Source organism: Dreissena polymorpha, chromosome 3 (genome assembly GCF_020536995.1).
Source record: "Dreissena polymorpha isolate Duluth1 chromosome 3, UMN_Dpol_1.0, whole genome shotgun sequence".
NCBI classification, from domain to species: domain Eukaryota; kingdom Metazoa; phylum Mollusca; class Bivalvia; order Myida; family Dreissenidae; genus Dreissena; species Dreissena polymorpha.
Genome location: NC_068357.1, coordinates 59414622 through 59437122, shown reverse-complemented (window position 1 = coordinate 59437122; position 22501 = coordinate 59414622). Strand labels below are relative to the sequence as shown.

At 33.6% G+C, this 22501-nt stretch overlaps 1 protein-coding gene across 1 annotated transcript; it reads right to left on the bottom strand.

Annotated features, from left to right (window-relative positions):
- Positions 1–13390: 13390 nt before the first annotated feature.
- Positions 13391–22180, bottom strand: LOC127874878 (phospholipid phosphatase 1-like). The gene is made up of 6 exons (XM_052419542.1): positions 22066–22180; positions 16804–16955; positions 16013–16233; positions 15619–15733; positions 15099–15275; positions 13391–14951 (listed from the first exon to the last, which is right to left on the bottom strand). Exons 1-6 carry the CDS (start codon positions 22148–22150, stop codon positions 14664–14666), a joined length of 1038 nt encoding a protein of 345 aa, XP_052275502.1. The 5' UTR covers positions 22151–22180; the 3' UTR covers positions 13391–14663.
- Between the last annotated feature and the right edge of the window lie 321 nt (positions 22181–22501).

Here is a 22501-nt window from a genome sequence, read left to right as displayed (position 1 = left end):
TTGTTCTTGCGCAGAGTGTCAAAGTGTGCACAAGCAATACGAATAGCTTATTGTTTGTGGTAATAACTAGTTTTTGGGATTGAAGCAATAGTATCAGATATAAACAACGCAATCTTTCGGACTTAAATTCAGTTTAATTCGCTGCTAAATTCTATTTAACCAATAGCATTATTGCACCGCGTGCAGTAACACTATTTGGTAAACATGACAAGGAATATTATATATTTCTTAAAATGAATTGCTTTTAACGGGTTTTGTTTTCTTTTTAACACTGTTCTTACGTTGGTAAATTGTGTTTCATTTGGTTTAGGAACTTACTGACGTAAGTGGCGTACGTTGTATCAAATATGTAAATATTCTTCCTGGGTATTTGATTATCGCACACTGTTAATATGAAACAACTTATCAAATAAACGAATCAACTCATCAATTCACAATATAGGTTTACCGTTTATGGTCAGTATCGGAACATGTGGATCTGATCAGATCTAAATAATGTATACTGTGTACATTTACTACTTGTAATCACCCGAATATACAACACTCAACGCATGAGGAGATCCAAAGATGTACTTAGTGACATATTCCTTACATTCCCTTTAATATCACTGAAAGACCACTTATTGTTTCATAGATAAACGTACGTACGAAATGTATGGTAAATATAGCAAATTCTATCAAATTAAAGGGACCAATAGAGAGACATAATTTATAGAAGATGTTACCAATAGTATCGATTGACGTGTGCACAGATTATACGATAATTAATAAAGGGAAAAAATATGTTTTTATATAAGTTATGTCGTATGTTGGTTGCATATGTTTTAGCGTGGTGTTATGAAAAACAAGAAATATCTTTAAAAAAAATATACGGCGTTGATGTTGTTATGTTTGCCACTAGTGAAAGGAGACGTAATGAAGCGACCATGTATTTTAATGAATGTAGTGAGTGATAATAGGATAATATATTTTACTGTATTTACAAATAAGAAATGAAGAACAAGAAGAGGTGAAATTAATTGTATGTTTTATTGTCAATAAGTAGTGTAATGACTAGATTTCATAATTGAATGAGTAATACATTACTTTCAAAAGGAAAAGAAAACATATTTGCCACTGAAATACTTCTACTTCGTAGTTCCTACAGTTAATTGCTGACTATTACAGGATGGCCTATTATAGGCAGATATGGACACTGTTGAGTCTGTTTCCTGGGAAGAACCAGTACTTGGTGTCTATGGAGGAGATAATGAGAACTACTATGAACGTAATGTTGGAATGAAATAAAAGATAATGTACTCAGATGTCAGTAGAATGTAAACATAAAATACTCAATATTGTAAGCATCATAGTGATATGAATTTTATGCAAAAACACAGAACATTATAACAAAATGAACAAAACAAAGTACAAAGAAACATATTTACACCAATAAACGCAAATATGTGTCAAGATGTCTTGGATTCCATAAAAGTTATGAAAACGGGAAAGGCATCAGGCCCAGACCAAATAAATAGTCCTAAAGCAAATTGCATCTGAGATTACAGGTCCACTACAAAATATTTTTAATTTTTCTTTTAGTAATGGTAGGGTCCCACGGAGCTGGAAAGAAGCAATTGTTTGTGCACTTCACAAAAAGTCTGATCCTCAGGATGTTGAAAATTATAGACCGATCTCCCTTTTAAGTGTTTTAAGTAAATGTTAATTTCCAAAAGATTCCACTGTCAACCAATTAGTCTCTGTTTATCACTCCTTTTGTAAAGCTCTTGACGAAGGTAAAGAGGTTCGAGCCATTTTTGCGACATTTCTAAGGCCTTCGACAGAGTATGGCATGAAGGACTTATCCACAAGCTCCGACTAAGTGGTATCTCGGGCAATCTTCTATCTTGGTTTAAAGACTACCTACATGAGAGGACCCAGTGTGTTGTAATCTCTGGCTGCCAATCTGACCCTTTACCTATAAACGCTTGTGTCCCTCAAGGGTCTATATTAGGGCCCCTCCCCTTTCTTTTATATATAAATGACATTGTACGAGATATTCACTGTCCAATTCGCCTATTTGCAGACGACACCACACTTTATATCATCGTCGACATCCCTGTTGATGCGGGTAATCATCTTAACTATAATCTTGCAAAAATTCATTCTTGGGCTGATAAGTGGTTGGTTACCTTCAATCCATCCAAAACGGAATCCTTAGTTATATCTAGAAAAATCAACCGCCCAATCCATCCCCTTTTTTTCAACGACTGCCAAATCACTGAGGTTTCGTCTCACAAGCATCTAGGATTAACTTTTTTTGATACATGCTCCTGGCATGACCATATTGAATCTATCAAGAAGAAAGCATGGCAAAGACTCAATCTAATGCGAACGTTTAAGTTTACGCTAGATAGAAAGTCCCTTTTATCGATATACACAACATTTATAAGACCAATTCTTGAATACGCTGATATAGTCTGGGATAACATTAATACACAAGATGAAATTGAACTTGAGAAGATTCAACAAGAGGCAGCAAGGATAATCAGCGGGGAACACGTTTGGCATCTTTGCAAATCCTATATAATGAAACTGCTCTCTAACCATTAAAAAATAGGAGAACAAAACTTAAACCTAAAACCCACTTCTATAAAATGTATAATTCACTTTCACCCCCATACTTGTGCACACTTATCCCCTCTAGCGTGGGAGAAAGATCGGCTTATCCTCTTCGTAACTCTAACAATATTCGCAGTATTCAATGCAAATCACAACTGTTTACACGATCTTTCATACCATCAACTATAAACTTATGGAACAATCTACCGGAATCGGTAAAAACGGCTCCTTCTCTCTCTGCTTTCAAAGCAAATCTTAGTAAAGATAAGAAAATAATTCCCCAGCATTACTACGATGGGGAACGGACGTCTAATGTTCTACATGCGCGTTTACGAATACACTTTAGCAGTTTAAATGAACATGTGTATGCAAAAAAACATTGTACAAAGTCCATATTGTCAATGCGGTGCGATTGAAGATACATATCACTTTTTCTACAATTGCCCCATTTATACAGAAAAAAGAGTTATCCTTTTTAACAATCTGTCCAGTTTCCAACCCATAACTTTGCAACTACTTCTTTTCGGAGTTAAAGACGGATCATATGAAGTAAACTCATTAATATTCAAACATGTTCAGTCTTTCATCCGAGATAGTCATAGATTCTAACCCAACTCTATCTCAGGAACAAACCATATTCTGCTAACGATGCCCCGTTCCCGCAACTGCTTCTTTTTCTTACCACAACTTCTCTTATTCTGAAACTCTACTCTTTCACTTCTGTCCCTTGTCTTCTCATTTTATTAGCTATAATGCTATCTGCATTACTCTGTTATACTTTTTGTATTATAACTTATACTACTTTTTCATTTCTAAACGGTATGCAATTACCTATCACTGTAATATATTGTTCGTAATTTTGACATGTCTTTAAATAGTTGTTACACGTTTGGCTGTTTACACCATTACAGCAGCGCTTCTAACTGACAGAAGAGAGACATAGTATAAGCCTCGAGCTTCCTTCTCAATTCTGTCCAATTGTATTTTACAGCCTTTATGTTAAGCAATAATGCAATTCTACCTGTCTAGCATATTTTTCATATATAATATGTATATTTGTATTGTATTGTATTGCTTATATGTACTTTCAATGAACTAAATAAATAGTGTTTAAACCATGATTTATGAATAAATCAAAGACAGATTAGGATAGAAACGAGTGAAAAATCGTGGAATTCGAACAACAATGTTGCCAAATGTAACATGAATGAAAATAAATGAATATTCTTGTTCATATTCACACATTTTTTTTGGCTGGACAGGGAATCGAAAGTACAATCCAGAGATTTATAGGGCAGGACTTTAAATAAGCTAGTAATCCTAGTTAGCATTAAGGAAGTAAATATGTTCTATATAATAGTTTGAGAGAATTTCACAAGGATATTAAATTAAAATAAACATTATGTTATGTAACGATTATGGATGTTGCAAAAGACATCAATGTGGTGTTTATTGCATTAGAGGAAAAAAGCACAATAAACATGTACATGTAAAGTGATGGTGTAATCAGCTTTTTAGACAGTTTGCAACACGAAACTAATGTAAATGAAATAGTAACAAAACAATGTAAAGAAACTGTACTGTAAAGATTTATTTGCATAATGTTGGACAATCCGACATTAATAATAGATGACATACAAGTAAGTCATAATGGAAATGAGTAGGACATCACATTTGCGATGTTTAAATAAAAAACACATGCAAAATCAAAATAAGCATTGCAAGCATATAAAAAACAAGAGATGTGTTTGTCAGAAACACAATGTCCCCTATTGCGCCGCTTTGAAATAAAAAATTAATACATCATTCGGCAGGTTTAGAAATTACCTCCCTTTTAAAGCTTATTACTTCCCTTGGATTGTATTTTTTTTAATTTTTACCTTGAAGGATGACCTTGACCTTTCACCACTCAATTGTGCAGCTTCATTAGATACACATGCATGCCAAATATCAAGTTGCTATCTTCAATATTGCAAAACTTATGGCCAATGTTAAAGTTTTCGGACGGACGGACAGACGGACTGACTGACGGACAGTTCAACTGATATATGCCACCCTACCGTGGGCATAAAAAAATGTAATATTAAAGAACACATGGACTTTCAAATTAATCATAGCAAATATATGTACACAATATAAAGGCTGCATAACATATAAAACATATATGCAAGAGATATTTTGATAACAATCTTCATATGTAAAACATGCCAGCAATTTACATGAACATGGGAGTTATGTAAATAATGCATGTTCAAAGCGTTTTGACAAACATGGCAGATATGAAAATGGTAAGTTTTTTTATTATAGAATTAATTTATGATAGATACGCAGTGCGAAAAAAAAAATATTTCAGGGTGGCATCGACGAATCAATACGCAAGCAGGGCGTGCCGAACTAGGCTTCTACATACTCATCCCTTTTCTACGAGGTAAGGCGGTGACAGTGGACTTGAGGATTCAACTAGTGTCTGAGCACGCGCTTGCCCGTGGGCATAGAAGGAAATTCAAGGAAATCCACTGAAAACTATTCGACACCTGTGACAAATATGAGGACGATGAAATCCTCACCACACAACTACTGAGGAGATGCAGACACTTCGCAGGGCTTTGGCCCCATTCAACACACGACCCAATCCACGACGAACACATCTGAAAAGGAACATAGATATATAACAGACATAAGTCTGACTGTACTGTTTGTTATGTACATAATATATTAAATTATTTCTGTGTATGTAGTGTTATTGAGTAGAGTTGTAGAGGCAATTGCACTTTACCGGTACGCAACACCTAAATCCTAACGCAACACCTAATAATCCTGTTTATCCTATATATTTTCTTAGTATCGGGGGCTACCGCCCCCAAACCACCGCCTTGTCGATAGTGGTAAACAACTGTGTACCGGTAAAGTGCAATCTAGCCCAGTTGTATTTTAATGTATTGTGCATTTGTGTTGTATTTGATTATGTCTTTACTTTATATGTAAATATTTATGTTTGGTGTAATATTGTGTGCAAATAAATGGATGTGTTGTGAAATGTAAATATATGAGTATAATATTATTATACCGTTTATTGAGTTTAAATGTATTTAATTCATGAACAGAACAGCACAAATAACTGTTGTTATAACATGGAAGAAAGGTGTCAATCAAAGGCTCTAAAGTTTCCGATGTTATTCACACCTATATTTTACCATTGTGACGAACGCTCTACCCGTTTTCTACAGTAAATTCAGTGGGACGAAACTGCAGTGTTACGAAACCTCCGTAAACCAACTGGAATATAGCAAATAATCAAGAATTAGGTCAATCGTCAATCAATCCGGTGTTTGAATTAAATTGCAACCGATAAACATAATGGCAGCCAGAGCTATTGCTGTACATTGAAAACCCGGAGAACTAGATATAATATGCGCTTGGTGAAATCTTCAATAAATTATTCTTACATCTTGAAATGAAAAATTCTTCAGCAATCGTCGAACTTGGGTTTGATACGCTATACACAACCGCAGTACACCGGCATAAATTAAATGTGAGGAAATATAGTTCCATAACAATTATGATTATGTTGCAACTTGTAGCGATTAATAGTAATTACACGTTAAATTAACATATCAGTAACATATATATTGCAATAGACAAACATTAGTATAAATTATTACATTTTTTTTACTTAAGACGTTGATGAGTATATCTACGCTGTTTACAAATTTAGTGGGTCTCACTAAACGCTGCAAAGTTTCGGGGTCTCTCTAAAACACATACGTGAAACGCAGACAATTTACAGTATAACGGTTGGTAACATTGAAAAATGCATACGATATGAACAAAGAAGGAACATGCAGACGGTGATTGGTGTCCGTTATTATGGTGTTTATTATTGTTTCGTTGTTTGAATTTTAATCTTTGATGTTGAAAATATATAATTGATTCTTAAATATCGATGTTTTGTTGAAAACGTGGCTCAGAAAGTGCTTTCGACCCAGATCGGAATTAGCGTAATGTAACCCCCAACCTTATCTTGATCGTCTGCGTTTTTACGTATGCGTTTTAGTGACCGCCCCTTTACGGCATGTAAACATCAGCTTCTTGTAATTTTAAAGACGTGTGATTAATGCTATAATGCTTCGTAAACTAAGGAAAAACATGGCATAAATTCCAAATTGTTCTCTCCAATTAGAAGTCCGCATCCTCTTCAATGAACAGTGTTACATGCTTTAATACAAGAACGCGGTTGTGTTGCCAATGTTCTGTGTAAAATGCTCAAATCAGCCAATGCAGTCAATGAAGTGTATTCATTTGTATTTAGCCGCGGGAAGTTTTATTTGAATTCTATTGGACGCTAACAAAGGTCACGTAAGGTGAAAAGCTGGCTTAGACAGCTACGCCGAAAAAACAGAGCCTTCTGGCTAATGAGACATGTGATTATATTCTCTATATATATGTATATCTAATATATAATTTCATGCAAATTAAAACTTCGATATTCTAGATAACAGTTTAACAGTAGCTGTATGATTATTAGTATCTAAACCTCCAAAGTATACATCATTAATATATATATACCCTGGCAATACTATATGCAATTGTTTGTCCATAAATATATCCTGGCAATACTATATGCAAGTGTTTGTCCATTATGTACATACAACGCTTTATATACATGCCGTATGATTATGGCAAGTTGGGGTTTGTTTTGCATTTTGTTTTCGCTAAAACACACATTTAGATCACAATTTTAAAATATTTTAAAATCGTTTGCTTCTTGTATCGATTATACTTTACGACACTTTTATCCTTATCTCAGAGATTAACAGCATAACGTAGAAACATTCGTTTGTTTTACGGATTTTGCCTCCAGACGTATATTTTTTCAGCAAAAAGTCAGCACAAAAAAGTAAAGGTATGAGGTAATTATACACATTTTTCAAACTAGATTTAACGTTTCAACACAAGTGGAAGAAGCCTACCGTTGTGTTTTTGTGTTATCACATTTCTGATAATGGATTTAATGACGTTATGTAATAAGCACAATCATTGTTTCCAACATCCTGAACTCTCAAGTAATTGCTTAAGATACCGATGCTATCATTTTGCCAGCTATTCCAAACGCGAATGCCATTTACAAGTTGTTTGTAATATAGCACTTCATATTATGTTTAGCAGCAAAGAGATTGGACTAAAAAAACTTAAAGAACTTTGCCGTTGAGAATTAATGAAACGATTGATGTAGCTATAATTATAATTTAACATATTCTATGAATTCAGATTTATTGCTTTGAGATAATTGTCAGGTGACTTCTTATTACTATATTTTTTAAATACCATTGCTTAAGGCAATAAACAAATACATTTAGCTATCCTGTGAAAAGGGGATTTAATGCATGCGCGTAAAGTGTTGCCACAGATTAGCCTAAATCAAAGACAATACACACTTTTTAATCATAATATATAATATTATACATGCATATAAAATTGTGACTTGGTGTAAACAAAGAAAACGTGTAACTTCATTCATAAGCTTTGAAAGTTTACACGGTTTCCTTTAAAAAAAACAACATTGTCTTCACATATTATACTAATTAATGATACAACCTTTTAACTTAAAATGATACTTGAAATAATAATAAATCACTAAATGATGACGCAATAAATTGCTTAAAGTGGTTCTTACTCTTTCTGCTATCATCGAAAACGCCACTGTGGTTTGTTGAATGCTATGTAACAGTTAGAATCATTTGCACAAAAAACAACGGAAAACCACAATTTCGAATTCCGTGCATTACATGTGCAAGAACGAATAATCACATCAAGAGAACATACAACACATATTGTGTCAACTCTATGAATAAATATAATCTTGGACACTCAGCTAGGCAGAGTGATCATCTACTTGTAAATTTTTCCAATACAAGACTGTATGGCTTACATACAAATACACTTGCACATAAATGTTATATGGAATAAAGTCACAAACGCATAACTAAACATTTATTTGACGTTGTGCATAGAAAAATGTTTTATGTCTTTGAGTATGGTTACGTGTGTAGGATATGCGTCTTATTATTGTCCGAAACATCACATAAACAATGCAGACACATCATGTAGCGATGCATCAAATGCTTGTGAACGCCTGTGTTTGCAGACGATGCAATAGTTAATTGCAGCTATACGCTGTTAAAGTCATGCTTGCCCTAATCATTATATTCTGGATATTTGGCGCACTGTAAAGCCTTGAAGATGTATTCAAGAAAAGCGTAAGTTCCATAGGAGACATTGGACGTATATTTTAAAGTTACACAAATACATAAAATCAACGTATATTTCGCAAAATATTTCGTAAAATAAGTAAACCCATAACAAAAAAGTGTATATCACATATTTTAAAGCTAGATATGGAATAGCAACATAGATTTACAAAGATACAAAATGCTCGTAGTTATGTGTGTGGCACAATATATTCCATGTTAATTTTCCGCAACGAAATCTGTTCATACGACACACAAACACGAACTTGGTACATGAACATGTGTTGAATATATTGTCCCTCAAATAACAAAAAAGAGCATTGTTTATCTTGTTAAATCTGTGACTAGACCATATCTAGCGTTGAAATTATGGCCATTGCTATAAGAAACATTGATATTTCAAAATGTTTTAACGGTATTTTTCGAAATATTGTACGAATTACTATTTGATTGTGATGGTTTTTGGGCTTTTAAACATTTTAAATTAAACAAAACCGATACATATATGTTTTTAACACCCATTTAAATGTTGGTGCGAACTATAAACAGCCTTCGTGTTATGAAAATTGTATCAATCGAAGTTTATTGTTCAGAGGCACACGTCCTTACATTATATTTTAAACGATAAATATTTGATCTACGCAGTTTTATGTAAGCAATATAAAGTACCTCAATACGATAGATTTCTTTAATTTATTTATTCAGTCATGAGTTATTGTTTGACTTCTATTTGTCTACAAAATCATTAAAACCGATGAGAATCTAATGTAATAGACAGTGTATTTGATGTAATAACTATATAATCCATTACAGCTACAGATATGTTCTGTTTAAACGTATTTTAAAGATGGTTTGTTTCAAAGCTCACGTTACAATTAAGAAGGTACTATTCTAGTATACATAATATACTATATTGAATAAAACATGTACCGAGAATTAGATAGTCCGCAGGTTGTTATATAAACAAATTCGATGCAAAATATGAAAACTGTTTACAAAAGCCCTCGCTTTTCGAACATAAAAGTTTTTAACAGCATGGGAAAAAATTGGTTTATAAATAGTTTTGTTGATTTGTCGGATGCTTTAAATGCTAAGATTTTTACGACTCCAAGTCTACGTTATACATTACAAATTAAACGGTGAACATGCACATTGATTTATGTACAAAAACAAAGAATGCATTTTTTTTAAATCACCATCAATGTATTTATGTCAGCCAACACTTGTGTATTGTAAAATGATGTTGAATACAACCAACCGCGTTTAAGTTGTTAACATAAACACAATTAAAAGATTCCAATAAATCTTTTTTCTCCGCAATAACTGACAGTTCCGTTGAAAGATATGTCTTCCAATATGTGAGGCGTTAATTCGAACCACATTGGTTTTGTTTTTCAAGCATTCTCTTTTTAATGTTCTACAAATTGCAACGATACATATGATTAAAGTTTTATCATTTAATGAAGTTCATATGGAATAACAACGCAATTTTTTACACCTGTATGAAAATTATTTTTATATCTGGCTCACTTATGGCTTATATACCGGAAATGGCAAATAATACGTGTCAATTATTCACATGCCGTACATAAAGGATCCCATGCAATGTCAGGATTGTTCCCATGCAAAAACTTAGTTTTACTCTTTAACGTGTGTTTGTGTTCGAGAAATAACGTTAGATATAATTAGTGTGGCATTCGTTTGAATGTAGGGGGCTTAATATCTGTTGGTTGTATCAGCTTTTAAACTATTTTATGATAAATATATCTTATTAATTTTATATTTGTGTTTTATAATCAACGTTCTAACAAATAAAATTTCATATATTTGAGCAAGCGTGTGTTATTATATGAATTATTAAACAACAACATGTTGTACATATTGTTTATAAATTAACCATACACCTTTTAACCTAGATTTGCATTATAGTGAGACGAATGATATAAATAACTATATTTCAAACACGCAAGAAGTTCGAATTGTTTACTGATGTAATAAGTGAAGATGTATTTGAAGAGTTAAGTTTAAACATATTTATTTTAAAAAATACACATATATTCGCAAAGGATATAATACAACATTCATAATAATTACATGTTCAAACAGGATTAGAACGAAAGACGAGGTATTATATGGTGCTTCTCCCTGTACGAATTGAGTTTAATATTGTCAGACGGAAATAATGTGATTTTAAAGGATTTAGAAATGATACAAGTGGGACAAAATAGAAACTATGCGTAAAATTTCATTTATTCATAGATTTCAAGTTATAGATTGATATTTGAAAAGAAAGAGAGAGAGAGAGAGTTGCAGAGTGTTGGAGTAATATGAAAAACGTTTTGCAAAACTTTTTTGTTGCACATGAAGAGGACGGTTTGGGGGTCGTTCTGTAGCATGTTGCAAATAAAATCTCTTACTAGTTATAATAAATGTGTAAACTGCTTCAGCATTTGTACTATTGTTAACGTAGCTACGATCTATATATGGATAATGGGTTCATAAATTCGCCGCGAATATGTATACATTGGGTGCATTCGAGAAACTAATGCGCCGTCGTGTCATGACAATATTGCGTCTGAAATGATCTTCATTTAAGGCGCTACGCCTTGTTTTTAGGCGCGTGTGTAACATTTGAGAGCGTCTTTCGCAGTATAAAATTACAGAATGAGGAATCGGTTGATCTATCTTACATCCTTTTTAAGGACTGGACCGATTGAGCGTTTTTGATGTGTGGTCTCCATATAGAATAGTTTCAACGCAGGGGACGGAATATTTGAAAAGATTTTAATTACAGGCGCAAGATTTTGTTTTTAGGCGAGTGTGTAACATTTGAGAGCGTCTTTCGCCGTATGAAAATAAATAATTAGGAATCGGTCAATGCATGTTCATTAGACTTTTTAAAGGATTGGATCGATTCAGCGTGTTTGATGTCATCGAGAAGATTAATATATTCAGATGCAGTGGATGGTAAAAAACGAATTTGAATGCATTAACGTTTGCGCTTGAATTGTTTATAGATGTGACGAATTTCTTAATGCGTTCCTGCTGCAATATCAACCTTATGCGGTCAAAAAGGATTGTAAATAGTTTTGTACATCGCTAGAGTTCACTTTATAGTGAGTTATACATAAATATGGGCCGTGCTCTGTGAAAAGGGATTTAATGCTGTCCGTAAAGTGTTGTCCCAGATTAGCCTGTGTAGTCCACACAGGCTTATAACGGACGACACTTTACGCTTTAATGATATTTTTCGTTTCAATAAAGTCTCATCCTAACAAAAATCCAGTTTAGGTGGAAGTTGTGGTCCCTGATTAGCCTGTGCGGACTGCTTATAATACAGATCTTCTAATTAAACTAAACGTGTACATCCAGATGTTATTCGCGCGGCTTCGGTTTGGATTTGTTAAACTTGTATTTTTCGTATTGCGTACATATATTGAATACAGCGTCTCAAATAAATTTGAAGAATTTGTATATCCGTCTGTCATATTGTCGAATTCAATCACGTTATTAAGAAATCGCTCTTCAGCAATAACATTAACTGCTTTATAAGTTCGAGCTTTTAAATTACATATGTACAGTCTCGTTGATAACAACTTCCATCTGTAGCATCGGCGTGTTATAAATGTATCTCGTTCTCGTTATTTTTTTCACTTTTAATCAGATAAAGACATTTCAATTAAAATGTCGACCCCTGAATACCTCAGAATAAATACGCCTGTCATTCATTCGCGAACTTGAGACTAATATAACCGTGTTGCTGTTTGCAGGGATAGAGAAATAAATTAAGTGTGAACGTTGTAAACAGATGAATCCAAGGCGTGACATAAATCGTTCATGTCAGTCAGAATTCAAAGAATCAATTACAACTCAACCCCGTAGTGTGCAAGGTATTGTCAAGTGATCTTTTCTTGACATGGCACATAATCGAACTTAATAATGTGAAGTACGCAAATGCATTATTTAGTTTCCTTGGTAGTAAAATTACAGTAGAATAAGTAAACTCACATATTTAGTGGGATACTGGCTAATACTGGATCGCCATAAAGTTCGAACAGATGTCTTTATATATTTTGATTTTTTTTAGCTATATTCAAAATGGTATATTGGACAACTCATAGATCAAACGTCAAAACGTTGCTCCTCACTGCATATGAAATGGTTAACTGTTTGCAGTTATGTGATTTTTCGGTTTGAAAACATTTTATTTCTTTGATAAAACGTCTTTTGATAGCACATCCGCCATTTAAATGACAGGCCTTTTAACTCAATTATTCACACGCTTATCAATGTGTGTTTGTATCATTCAACATATGATTAATAGGAGAAAACATAGCGCTTTGCAGACGAATGCTTTAAGTCATATTCCATTAAACTATTCTGAGTACTTTTATGAAGATGCAAGCGTCTTGCTTTCATGTCTTTGAGTGTTGAATGAATAAAGAGGTAGATATGCATATTGAGCAATATTTCAAGTCTTTTCTCTTCCGATTTCACTTTCAATATTATGAACAAGAACATGAACGCGAAACAAAGTGAAACAGAAAATGAACTGTGTGTAAAAGATTATATGCTATATGTGTATTAAAATCAAAACGTCAATCAACACTGGGGTAATATTCTAAACACATGTTCAAGAAAATCACGCCTTGTTTCATTTACCATTGAAGGCATACAATAACTGTCTGTAATTAAATATTTGAAACAATTAAATAACTCAAGCGTGTTAAACAAAATTTTATAGAGCAAGATTGCTACAGAACATATTTGATTTTTTTTTCAATTGAACCAATTTATGAATTTCATGTAAAAGTAACCAACGACGTGTTTACATACGTGTATGCGACCTGATTCGATGAATCAAAATTCATTAAGAAGTTGCATATTCCGAGGAACATTAATTCTTAAGGCATGTAAACAATGAACGTCACTGAGTTGAACTTGTGAGCGGTTACTTTTGATGTAGTTACACGATATTGACATATAAAGATCATTTTGTCACTTGTTTTACACAATAAAAAGGTCATATCGAGAAAGTTAAACCGTCCATAACAACATTTGAAGTAATGCTAAAAAATGCTTTGTAAGTATTGCTATTGTCCCCTACCGGTTGCACCGGAGGGGACTTATGGTTTGCGCTTTGTGTGTCCGTGTGTCCGTGAGTCCGTCAGTCTGTAACACTTTTCTGGATCCTGCGATAACTTTAAAAGTTCTTCATATTTTTTCATTAAACTTGAAACATGGACAGATGGCAATATGGGGATTATGCCCGTCATTTCATTTTGTTCTTACGTCAAGAAGTCTGGTTGATATGGCAACAAATATACTAAAAATACTGCTGAAAATGGTGGATCCTGCACAATTTCTGGATCCTGCGATAACTTTGTAAGTCATATTTTTCATGAAACTTGAAACATGTATAGATGGTAATATGGACATTATGCACGTCATTTCATTTTCTTCCTACGTCAAAAATTATGGTTGCTATTTCAACAAATATATTAAAAAAATTCTGACACTGGCAATAGTCTTGTTTATCTCCTGAGTTTGTCAGGAAATCTGCAGCGCCTCTTGCTTCTTATTATACATGTGTTTCACAATTTGTAGGAGCAATACAATAAAAAGCAATAATAGTCCAGATATCATGTGCACAAGTGTTTTTCTTGCAAACTACAAAAACTGGTCACTTTTCGTAACGATCTTATGTTTTATATGGTAGATTGAGTGGAGAATATCCGAGGAAACATCTTCGCCCTTATTTACAATATCTCACTACACTTTCACGGATAAACTTACAAACAACAAAACTAACAATCAAACTAGTTCTTGCTGATCGGATAATCCTGATTGTGCTGTCAAAGGGCTGAGAACGGGAGAGGTCACTTTCAGCTTTAAGGAAGTGTGCCTGCCAGTGGCGTTCGGATCATCGTTGAAGTAGTCGTTTGGGAGCAACGGCGTTGGCGTCTGAGGTTCGACATTCGCGGATTGCATTGTTGTGCATGCGCAGCACAAGTCATGTGACACTGTTGATGATGACGTTGATGATTCACTGACAAAATCATCGGAACTTGTGAAAAGCAGGTATTCCGCAAGAAGCTTGTACTAAACATAAAAAACAGAAAACATTATTGATGTATGTGGTAAACGTGTTTAGAAATGTTTGAGGACTAATTGACGTTCATGTTAATAACTGAAGTTGGTTAATATGCATTGAAGTATGTTTATTCTATTAAAATATATAGCCCATACCACAGATACGGCAACAATTGCGCCGACGGCAAATCCCACAATAACGTCGGTGTCATGGTGTTTGTGGTCCCTGATACGACTCAGTCCGCAAATAGATGCAGTGAAGACGAGAGCAGCTTGCAGGAAGAACTTCAGAGTTCGCGAGAAACTGATGTAGAGTCGCCTCTGGATATAAAACTGGAAAAAAAGAATTGGTACACACATTTAGGTGGTCTGTTTCGAATATACTTTAAATAAAAGGACAACATTGATAACAAGAACACTTGGCGTAAACCTGGATAAATAAAGTAGAAAACTGCGTTTGCTTTCATAACGGAATACATGTAAATACACACAAAATTGCTCGTCACAGTGTCACAAATACATGTAACGTTAATATGAATACAAATCTGTAAACAGAACTTCGCTGTGTTTAAATAACGCTTATCATATAACCATAATACCTCCTTGCATAAATACTGTTTATAATTTTTGAACTTAAAAATACAATTATCATGTTCAACAAACGTATGACACATACGCAGTAGAAGATGGCGACGTACATTGAGAACGTCGAGTGCCCGGATGGAAAGGACTGTCGGCTGCCCATTATTTCTTTTGCATCCTGTCCGGTGCACGTGTACTCAGTTATGTAACTACAGAAGGAAAACAATCAAAACTTTTTAAAACTGCATCCTGCAAGGGCATAAAGTTAATTTTTGACTTAAAACACCCATGCCCATTTTTACGTGAATTTGATATGTATAAGCTGCAAATGTTTACTGCCAATTATGCATATTAAGATAGCAAAATAAAATATAACAATGTTGTGTTGCGGTCAAAGTTTTGCAGTTCTGAACCTGACTTGTTCGTAGCTTAGATTATGTTTTCTTATGGTATATACAGCTGACTTAAATATAAATTACACAACTTACGCGGGGCATAGCGATGCGTTGAACTGCGGACGGCACACGTCCATAAAGTTGGGTCTCAAGAATCCAAGCTGATTCTTCACGAATTCCACGAACAGCATTTGGATCACGAACCCGACTATGAACACCGAGACGCTCTTGGCGTAGAACAACAAGTCTTCCCATGTTGGCCATGCGCGTACACACTTCCTGTTGATGGCGTTTAATACCTCGACAATGACGGCCTAAAATAAAACAAGCGTTGTGTTTATGAAACACTATGTCCCCATATATTTGACCTTTGACCTTGAAGGATGACCTCGACCTTTCACCACTAAAAATACATGTGCAGCTCCATGAAATACACATGCATGCCAAATATCAAGCTGCTATCTTCAATATTGCAAAAGTGTACATTAAATTAGCGATTTTGACCCATTTATTTGACCTTTGACCTTGAAGGATGACCATGACCTTGACCTTTAACCACTCAAAATGTGCAGCTCCATGAGATACACATACATGCTAAATATGAAGTTGCTATCTTCAATATTGCAAAAGTTATGGCAAATGTTAAAGTTTGCACAAACAAACAAACAAAGCAACAAACCAACAAACCAACAGACAGGGCAAAAACAATATGTCCCCCACTATAGTGCTGGGGGACATAACAATAATCATATTAAGAACTAACATCGCTTATTGTCTTATTTATTTCTGATTACGTTATTTAATGGCATACGTTATGCGCGTTTTACTAAAGCAATGATTTATTTGTTTTATAAGAATCATTAATAGAAAAATTGATTACATACGCAAAAGATGGAGGTCCCGAATCCGGCGACTGTAAGTACAGACGTGCTGATGCTGTCTGATTTGAAGGGAAGGGAGATGGCGGGGTCATCGCAGTGGAAACCTCGGATAAAGGGCTTTCCCCGAAGAAATAGATATAGGTTCGGGATACCAACTGGAAAATGTAATATATAATATTGATTATAAAACAATATTGTATTATATTAAAATTTATGCGGTGTGCGAGCTTATATACATAATAAGCTATCCAAGGATATTGAAAATAAAGATAAAATAGGACGATAAGTCAGTAATATAATGATATCATTCTTGCATCACACAATGAAATTGTGTGTGCAGAGGATACACTGTTTTCTATGAAAGATCGCGGCATCCAAATCATATGCGATGATGCTTGTGATTGTTGATGGATAGATTCTTTTAACTAGTAAACTTGTCGATTTAAAAACACGTTTCCGTCTTTTTGATTATGATTGATTTTCGTTATGCAAGGACTGGTGTATGTCATTTTATAATGTTAAAGAAAAGCGAAACATAATCAATAACGCATCAACAACCATAGAACAAAATACTGGATGCGTGTTTGAGTTATTGTCTAAATATGTTTCAATAGCATGCTTCAACCATCAAAATGTGACCCACTGTCGTTTACATGAATTGTTTTGATAATTTCGACTGAAGCAGTGAGGTGTTTTAAAATTCAATTTACCTCCGTTCTTGAACGTTTCAGCTAATCGACATTAGCTTATGAATTTGCTTCCAATATAATTTTTTTTTAAATACATCTCACACGCTGTTTCTTCACATGATCATTTACTTACAGACATTGATATGTACCCAAGTGTATCAACGGTAAGGATGGTGCATGCACTCATTGTAAACACAATTAGAATTAAGTGCAGTGAAGTGGTTTAAAAAAAACTTTTGCAAAAAAAAAACAGGACTTTACTTTTGCAAGTAAAGGAGCGAATTTTTATTTTACAAAACTGTGTTTAAAATAAGAATAAATTGAGCACTTAACCTTTGGGAAGACAGAAACAGTGGATGTCATGACGCCCCTATCGTTTGACACAAATTTGCATGCCTTACTCGACAAATTGGTCATAAACGTTTATACACTTTGCCATTTGGTTATTATTCTGACGTATGAGAATTATATTGCAATTGAGCTTGAAAGACTGAAATAACACGCGCTCAATGTAAGTCAACATATTTTAAGCGTGGTCTCTTAAATTAAGACTATCTGTCACACTGACGTATAATTTGTTGATTTTAAGAATGATTAATTGAACAACGTATGTTTTATAATCCTCCAACATTCAAACATTCTCCCAATTTAAAGTATTTACACCAACATATAAGTGTTGTGTATGCAATAATGCGATGGTCTCGATTTAATTCGGCTGTCCGTGAAACATACTTTAATGCATGCGGAAAGATAATCCGTTCTTATAAAAAACGACGCTTGTTTCATTTTATGGAAAAACTTGAATAAGATTCTGTTCTGAAGCTTTGCTGTACGAGTGAAAATAAGTCTATTCAATCCTCAGGCAAAAGGATTGAATATTAATGTAATTATATGATTAAGATTTTCCAAAAAGTTATTATCGGAAAGATTACAATGCGGTTTTTGTATTGTGTTATCTCAGAAAACGGAACTCGAAACATGTATGAAAAACTTGATTTTCGGGATATGTGTGGATGGTGGCTTGAAAACTAATGTAAATCGCGCTATCGAAGCTAGCTAACGTTAGAGTATTGACAGTGGTGTTAACCTTCACGATACTAGTTTCAGCATCAATCTTTTATCAATCGTAACAACTTGAGTTGACACATATCCAGATGGGGTAATCACGTGATAGTCAAGATGGCGACGTCCACGCCGAGACAGGTATGTTTTCTCTGTTGTATACAATGTATTACATCTTTTTAATGTTTAAATGACGCTCACTTTCCAGTCATCTCAATAAAAACAAGTTATTAGCGTTAATTTCGTATTAAAATTGCATTATAACTCGACTTTTAATCGCTACGAATGTTTTTAGCGGAGCTGTAATTAAGTGATCACGCTAAGAAATTTCGTAGCGAGTAATAGTCGAGATAGAGAGCGAATATTATTACGAAATAAAGGCTTGTAACTTTCTTGATGATATGGCTTGAAAATGAGCGTCATTAAAACATTAATTAATAAAGAGTATAAAACGGCGAAAAATATCTGTCTCAGAATGGACGTCGCCATCTTGACTATCAGGTGATTGCCCCCGCTGCATACAAAGCAGTGTCTTAATCAGTTTCTGAATGCCTTTGCAGCGACCGATATTTCAACTCGAATATTTATTTCGATATGCGAACGAAGCATCTAAACAGTGAAGTTTAAAATTAAGTATTTGCTGCATTGCGTCAATTGTTAGCTGTTGCAATCGTTATATTACAATTGCCTTTTTTTTTAAATTGCTGAAAAGCTCTCTACAGCTTATCATTATCTACTTGACATCAACCCCCATAATAGATAAATTCAATGCCAAATTTTTATCATCTTCAAATAATCATAACACGTTCATTGTTATATGTCATGATACAGTCAAACGTGTCAATGACCATGTAATGACGAGTTATGCCAGGAAACATCCCTCAACCTTGATTCAAGAACCGGTCAATAACGCGCATGGGTAAACAAATCAGATCGATTATTTTTTTAATCTGCTTAAGCGATAAACATGCACCATTACTATGAAATATTGACAGCTTATTGGGTCTAATATTGACTGGGTGGTTGCTAAGCATCGGCGTATGTGATGCGCAATTCGTGTGAATAGCTGAGTCAAAACAGCAAACGCCGTCGAGGTGTTAGTCACTACCGCTGCATGTCAATCAACTTAATGTGCGTTTGGAGCAAGTCATTATATTCATTTCCTAACTGAGATTTTCACTATGAAAATAGTGTATTCATATTTACCCGGTGACACAAAATAAACACTCGGAAACTGACCGGACATATTATTTTTGAATTTGAGTATTTATTTCTAATTGCATAGTTCTTTATGTAGAATATTTTAAATATCACGTTATTTTACATCACTTTATATTGATAACTATTATGTAAATAGCAAATATAAATATATGTTCATTTCATGTAGATTCGATGAACTTGCGAAACAAATATATTATAATAAAGAAATGTATTTTTTTCAGGTCTAATTTTAAATTGCTGTTTTTTTTTTGTTTTCTCAAGAGCTTGTGACGGATTATAATACTCCTTTTCTTGCTCCAAAAATATCAACCGCCTTGTTCGTGTAGATTTTTGTGTCAATTTAAGTTGAATGAGTTAGCCATTATGTCTATCGTTAACGTTATCAACAGTTACTGAGCAACATTGTCACGTTTTGTCTCACATGTTTATTCTTTAATGTAGACTTATTTCTCGAATGCAATTTATTTGTGTATAATGCATACGTTTTCAACATGTTCGAGTTGTTTGTTGGGTTTTGACTCTATAATAATCTTAACTTACTTAATAGCAAAAGATATTTAAATATAATTTGTGTTTATTTTTCAAACTCAAAGTAAACACATGCAACATTCTGCACAATATCAGAAGATATTATTTTCAAAAGTAGTTTTGATACGTCTGTATAGCAAGACGTAATACCGTATATATCACATCTTGCGAGTACAAAACGTGTGTTTCTACTTCTGATTACAGACTCCTTAAGAGACTGCTACAGCAAGAAATGCTTTTCCCGATTTTGCGATTTATTTTGGTATGAGCCGATCAAACAGGTAGGCAATTAATCATGACATATAAAATGCGAATTCAATAAAAACCGCAAGACGCTGTTGAAAAGATTGCCATTTTCTGTCATTTACATACACTTTAAAAGTTTGCTGCAACCTACTTATGCTCGTGATATGATGCAAATCTGTAACATTGGCAATTGATGTTGCATTGATTGGCCCTATGCTGAATATATTTTAATATTGTTTTAGAAGGAAAGCACGACGTAGACAATACTAAGAACACTAAAAAGATCAAATAGCGTGAGGTCTCAGAGAAACGTTTTTCAATTTATGTACGAATACCTGTATACATAGCATAGATTTCAGTATCCTAAATATTATAACATAGTTATGTCAATACATATACATTGTAAATAATATTATTGATACTTTTTGCTTTGAACAAAAATGTTACAACGGCGAATGTGTTAACACATGCTTTGACTTCTCTTTTAACATTAGTCCGCTGACAGCGAAGTATTATATAGATAAGAAATATCTTATAAATTTGCGTGTCAGCTGTACGGTTCATTTAATTTCAATAGACGAATATCTACCTACGATAGATGATTGAAACATTGAAACGATTATCTACGAATGGCATGGTGTTAAATGTTGTACAAACAAATCCGCAAAGTATTTCCTTCTCATCTCGTTGTATTGGTGTTTCGGTTGATTACAATTATTTGAGAGACAAGTGGACATTTGAAATGAGTTTCATAAATGTTTTTAAAATATGTCTGAGATAAAAAATGTTCACATGGTTTAACATGGTTGACCCTTTTGCTACATGTAATTACACAGAAAATATTGTATATAGATAGAACGAAACGTTTTCATTATAAATTTGAAAAAAAAATAGTTCTAGAATTTCGATAAATACTATAACTTAATGCATAGATTATCGAAAACGTTGTTAAAACCAAGAGAAGAAAAAAATAAAGCAATATAATTAAAATTCTCATTTATCTAACTATGCAATCACTAATTATTAATGCACTACATCTCGATATTCATCTGAGAGTTATTATTTGCACTATTTACTTATTTAACGTGTTTTAATTATTAACAGTGATATATAATCATGAACATTATTGACAAACACATGAATCATTAAAAGCAAAACAATTCTCGTATTTAAAGTCATTAATAATATATGAAAAACAAAACTCCTACAATTAAAACCGTTTATTTTGATATAAAGTTGTGTAATTGTAATTGATAATAGATGCAAATAATATATATGAACAAAGTATAAGATTAACAAAATGCTAACAGTAACAACATAATGATTAGTATAGTCGTATTTAATTATTAATAATACATGTATCTTACATTTGTTTTGTTTAGAATAAGTAAATAAGTAAAAATGCTAAATTTGATCTACATTAATTGACACAATTGCGATAATATGTGAGAAATATCATTAATATGCGAGAAAAATAATGCATTTACATATTTCAATATTTAACAACAAAACAACTCACCAAAAAGAAAAATGATAACATCCACTATTAAAGCCAATGTAATTCGTCTGCGACTAACGCGTCTATTATCCGCACACTTTTCCATTGTGTAGTTATTTCACAGGGCCATCCGAAGCAGAGTATTGCGATTGAAAACGTCTCAGCTCCGAGTTTTATACTTCTGTCTCTAAAACTCTGAGCGAATCAGTATTCGCGATAAAAGTCCACTTTTCTACCCGCCAATAATAACACCCGATGCGAAGTTAACATTGAATAAAACAAACTTCACTCATTTATTACCCCGGCGGTAAACACGCAGCGCGTATAAGTTGTCTTGCGCAAGCATATATCGCAGAGGTTTAAACGCTCGATTGGCAGTACAATATGTACATATAATACATATTAGTTTCGAATTTTAAATTGCTTTAAGTCATTTACGCCTATTGTTGATACAATA

Coding starts and splice junctions, on each gene's coding strand:
- LOC127874878 (XM_052419542.1), bottom strand. CDS start 22,150: ATGGAAAAGTGTGCGGATAATAGACGCGTTAGTCGCAGACGAATTACA. Junction 16,234..16,803: donor TCGGGACCTCCATCTTTTGC/GTATGTAATCAA, acceptor GTTTTATTTTAG/GCCGTCATTGTCGAGGTATT. Junction 15,276..15,618: donor ACGTCGCCATCTTCTACTGC/GTATGTGTCATA, acceptor CTTTTTTTCCAG/TTTTATATCCAGAGGCGACT.